Source organism: Penaeus japonicus, unplaced genomic scaffold (assembly GCF_977035675.1).
Source record: "Penaeus japonicus unplaced genomic scaffold, GWHDUDI00000001_assembly GWHDUDI00000014, whole genome shotgun sequence".
In the NCBI taxonomy this organism is placed as follows: domain Eukaryota; kingdom Metazoa; phylum Arthropoda; class Malacostraca; order Decapoda; family Penaeidae; genus Penaeus; species Penaeus japonicus.
Genome location: NW_028234416.1, coordinates 33,438,891 through 33,443,890, shown reverse-complemented (window position 1 = coordinate 33,443,890; position 5,000 = coordinate 33,438,891). Strand labels below are relative to the sequence as shown.

The 5,000-nt window shown below is 37.3% G+C and overlaps 2 protein-coding genes across 2 annotated transcripts in view; both read left to right on the top strand.

Moving 5' to 3' along the window:
• Positions 1–3, top strand: part of LOC122251926 (arrestin homolog) — a 1,656-nt gene extending 1,653 nt beyond the window's left edge. Inside the window, exon 3 of the mRNA XM_086543688.1 lies at positions 1–3. This exon is cut by the window's left edge and continues 931 nt beyond it. The gene's annotated coding sequence lies outside the window, so the exon portion shown is untranslated.
• A 1,930-nt stretch (positions 4–1,933) lies between these two features.
• LOC122251920 (arrestin homolog) lies at positions 1,934–3,684 on the top strand. Its single transcript, XM_086543687.1, has 3 exons — positions 1,934–2,064; positions 2,173–2,528; positions 2,693–3,684. Exons 1-3 carry the CDS (start codon positions 2,022–2,024, stop codon positions 3,437–3,439), a joined length of 1,146 nt encoding a protein of 381 aa, XP_086399813.1. The 5' UTR covers positions 1,934–2,021; the 3' UTR covers positions 3,440–3,684.
• Positions 3,685–5,000: the final 1,316 nt, after the last annotated feature.

Here is a 5,000-nt window from a genome sequence, read left to right as displayed (position 1 = left end):
AGCATCATTTCTTGGTAATCTATATTTTCATTGATATGATTTTTGATGAAACTGCAATAAATATTGAAGCAAATCACAAGTTACTCTCGCCCTTTTTTATCATGTAGATAAATACGAAATATCATTGATAACATATCAAATAAATATCAAATGCGTTACTGCATTCTACAATCGTTCATACATATATATATATATATATATATATATATATATATATATATAGATATAGATATATATATAATCTCGGACGTTTTAAAGGGGGAGCCGGATTGTATATCAAGGGGTACCAAGTACCAACATTAGAGGGGAATGAAGGCAGAGGTATCTCCCTAGAGTTTTTTTTTTTTTTCAGAGGAATCGCCAAGAGTTCTGGTGCAAACTGTGGATTAATGATGTAATTATATCAGATGTAAGAGGAAGTCTAGTCTCATTGTTTCAATAAGAAAAAAGGTACAATTATATATAAACAGGAATGTACATGCATAATTCCAGCCGACATTTTACTTCCAAGTTGACACATCCCTATATACATTTTGTCCAAAATTATTCACATTCTGTGTATCTCTTTTGTGTGATGCACTTTGAGCCACCCACCCCTCTAGATCTGCCTCTGAATGTATCGTTTATTATCCATCTAATTTTCCTTTCTGTTGACTGGATGTTGCAAACCTGTCAACAATACTGTATCATGCAAAACTTGTCATTGAACAAGTAATGTGCAAATCAGTTTCCATTAATGTTATTATGTAAACATCATCAAGTACTGCGCGTGAATTTCTGAATAATTCTTGACTGGGGGCGGTTTCACCGAAAGTGATCGTCAATTCGTAGTATTATGTATAATAAGAAATATCATGGGTTAATAGTTTTTTATACTCTGTGATTAGATGTGAGTATGATTTGTTAGGGTTGATTGTAGGTGAAGATGGCATAACTTACTACCAACGTCTCCTAAAAGAGAAAAACTTTCAGAGGATTAGCATGAGTTCATTTGCACATATATATATGTATATATATATATATATATATATATATATATATATATATATATATATACATATATATATATATATATATATATATATATATATATATATATACATATATATACATATATATATATATATATACATATATATATATATGTATATGTATATATATATACATATATATACATATATATGTATATATATGTATATATATACATATATACATATATATACATATATATACATACATATACATATAAACATGTATATAAACGTACACACATATATGTACATGTATATGTGTGAGTGTGAAGAGAGATATATCAAATAATACATTTGCCTGATATCTCCAAAGGCATCGTTTTCATTAACCATTGGTCTAATTTTCCGTAAAATGTTGCACATTTACAACCTGTGCCTATCAGTCTAGGCTTCAACATAACACGGCGTCATTGATCACTATATCATTTATTGTATTTCTATCTTTACAACAGATAAAAAATGAACATGTTTATCCAATATGTTCAGCAACATGATATATAATAATGCTATTTTCGAAATATAAAAAAAGTTTTATCATCGATTTCTTTTAATTCGCTTATTCTTGGTGACGAAAGAATGCAATACCAATATTACAGATTTATATCATATATATTCATGATGGCAAATCACGTATATTGATAATTTATATACTGAGGACAGCCATCATGTTATCCAAAAAAAATTATTTGCATATTCCTACCTTTATAATGGCTACTCAAACTTCTTTAATATTGTTGAAATCCTGAGATGCATAGGATCACATATTCACTAAGTAAAGACTTTGAATCAAAAATAGGTAATTCATGACCAAAAAGCCTACAAGTGAAAAATGCAAAATGACAGGAAGTGTCGACGTCTGACTGTACTGCTGATCTCATTAAGTGGGCGAGGCAGTATAAGAACCTCCTTCAGCCTTCGCTCGGCATCAGCTTCGCTCCGACAATCTTCGGGACTAAACACACTCCTCCCAGTCTACCAACAACCAATTTAATGGTTAACGCTGTTAAGGTCTTCAAGAAGACTTCGCCTAATGGTAAGAAGAAAACTATAGCAGTATAGTTAGTGTTATGACATGTATCACTGTAAATATGGCTTTGAAAATAAGTAACAATCCTTTAATGATCCTAATACTCCTTTCTAGGTAAGGTCACCGCGTATCTAAGTCGGCGGGACTTCGTGGACCACATCAGCCACACCTCCCCCGTGGACGGTGTGGTCGTTGTGGACCATGATTACCTGCGTGGAAGGAGGGTCTTCGCGCGCGTGGCGGTCACGTACCGCTACGGCCGCGAGGAGGATGAGGTCATGGGACTTCACTTCAGCAAGGAGCTCGAGCTCGTCAACACCGAGGTCGCTCCCCATACTGGAGACGTCCAGATGACCGATGTCCAGGAACGACTCATCAAGAAGCTGGGTGCTAACGCCTACCCCATCAGCGTCACTCTTCCCCAGAACGCTCCCTGCTCCGTCTCTCTCGACAGCGGCAGTGAGGATTCTGTATGTATTTACAGCCATTACTCCTTGGCTTTCCTTTCTTTCTTTGAGTGTATAAGAATACTCTTCATTTAACAAAAATACCATATGATATTGTCTCTTACACATATATAAAAATCCATAACTGGAATTGCATTATCACCAGGTTTCCTATTTCTTTGAAACAGAGCCAGCCACTTGGTGTGATCTACGACCTCAAGCTGTACGTTGCTGATCGCAAGGAGGACCGTCCTCACAAGCGCAGCTCCGTCGGCTTTGCCGTCCGAAAGGTCCAGTTCGCCCCTTCGGAATCCAGCAACCGCCAGCCCCAGACCCTGGTCAGCAAGGGCTTCACTCTTTCCCCAGGAAGGCTCAACCTTGAACTGTCACTGCCTCGCGATGTCTACTTCCACGGACAAGCCATCGAGGCAAAACTTTCGGTCAACAACGTGTCCAAGAAGACCGTCAAGAACATGAAGGCTGAGGTTGTGCAGCACGTGGAGGTCACCATGACCAACACTCACTTCAGCCGAGTCGTGGCTTCACTGGAGTCTCGCGAAGGATGTCCCATCACCCCAGGATCCTGTCTCACCAAGACCGTCTCCCTCAACCCTGTCGCCTCCGTCAACAAGCGACGCTTCGGCATCGCCCTCGACGGCCAAGTCAAGGACCAGGACGTCAACCTGGCGTCCTCCACTTTGGTGGCAGAAGGCAAGAACGTCAACGACGCCTTGGGCATCGTCGTGTCCTACTCTGTCCGCGTCAAGCTCAACTGCGGCGCCATCGCCGGCGACCTGACTGCTGACCTTCCCTTCAAGCTGGTGCACCCTGATCCTTCCTCTGCCAAGGCACCGCTGCGCAAGGCTCAGTCTGCCGACATCGAAGTCGAGGACTTTTCTCGCCTGCGACGTGGCCAGTCCATTGCAGAGGAATAAGTCTAGCAGGAGCTACAGGACAGAGATCAGGCAGTGATTTTCATCCAATTGGACATTCAAGCATCGCTTTAATCGGAAGGGAAATTGCAGTTACAATTTGCACAGAATATAATTAGCCTTTTGCATTGTACAATACTGCCATTAATATTCAGTCCATAATTTAAGAATAAGTTAAACATGTCAGCATCATTTCTTGGCAATCTATATTTTCATTGATATGATTTTTGATGAAACTGCAATAAATATTGAAGCAAATCTCAAGTTACTCTCGCCCTTTTTTATCATGTAGATAAATACGAAATATCATTGATAATATATCAAATAAATAGTTGTGCGCAAGTGTAGAAATAATTTAACTAATTCTTAACATTAACACTTGTCACCGTTTCAATACAAGAAACAACACACAAAATCCCTCATTTGTCGTCAATGTATTTTCCTCCCATATTATACCACATATTTCCATTCTGCATCATTAGAATCTATAACTTACTGCGTATATTGACAAAATGATCTTAGTTTCCAGTTGAGTTTAATTATCATGACTTTATATATAACTTCTCGTAGCATTAAGTCTGTCATTTCATTGCTCAAGGAAACACATATTGGCCTATCCTAATCGACCATACCATAGGTGTATATATAAATACATACGTATATGGATGTATGTATATGTGTATGCATATATATATATATATATATATATATATATATATATATATATATATATACATATATATATATAGAGAGAGAGAGATTTGACCTCCCTAACAGGGAATTGAAATCGGGTTCTCTGAGTGAGAATCCCGGCTCTTATCCATAACACCACATGACCCACTAAAAGAATTGTCTAACCAGGTGCCTTACAACCACTATGGAAGTTACCTATATACTCTTAGCAGAGCAATGATAGCAAGGTTTTACAGACAATTCCCGTGGGCACTGGGCGGGAATGAATTAGAAATTCAAGTCACAAATCACGTTATCGGAGTTATACCTATGTGTGAAAGATGGTAGAATGCTGTAAAACCTCGCTATCTCTGTTCTGTTAAGAGTATATAGGTAACGTCCAATTCTTTTAGTGGGTCGTGTGATGTTATGGATAAGAGCCGGGATTCTCACTCAGAGAACCCGAGTTCAATTCCCTGTCAGGGAGGTAAAATTTATATTTCTGTATTAAATGCGTTACTGCATTCTACCATCTTTCATATATATATATATATATATATATATATATATATATACATATATATAATCTAGGACGTATATTAAGAGGGCACCAAGCACCAAAACTAGAGGGTAATGAAGGGCGAGTAGTATCTCCCTGAAGGATTTTTTTTTTTTTTTTTTTTTTCTTCTTCAGAGGGATCTATAAGAGTTCAGATGAAAACTATGTATTAATGATGTAATTATATCAGATGTAAGGGGAAATCTATTCTCATTGTTTCAATAAGGAAAAAGGTACAATTATATATAAATATGAATGTACATGCATAATTCCAGCCGACATTTTACTTCCAAGTTGACACATCCCTATATATATTTTGGCCAAAATTATTCA

What these genes read in the sequence shown, in the direction of transcription:
- LOC122251920 (XM_086543687.1), top strand. Translation starts at nt 2,022, where the DNA reads ATGGTTAACGCTGTTAAGGTCTTCAAGAAGACTTCGCCTAATG. An exon ending in CAAGAAGACTTCGCCTAATG is followed by an intron (nt 2,065 to 2,172) that starts GTAAGAAGAAAA and finishes ACTCCTTTCTAG; the next exon opens with GTAAGGTCACCGCGTATCTA. An exon ending in ACAGCGGCAGTGAGGATTCT is followed by an intron (nt 2,529 to 2,692) that starts GTATGTATTTAC and finishes TCTTTGAAACAG; the next exon opens with AGCCAGCCACTTGGTGTGAT.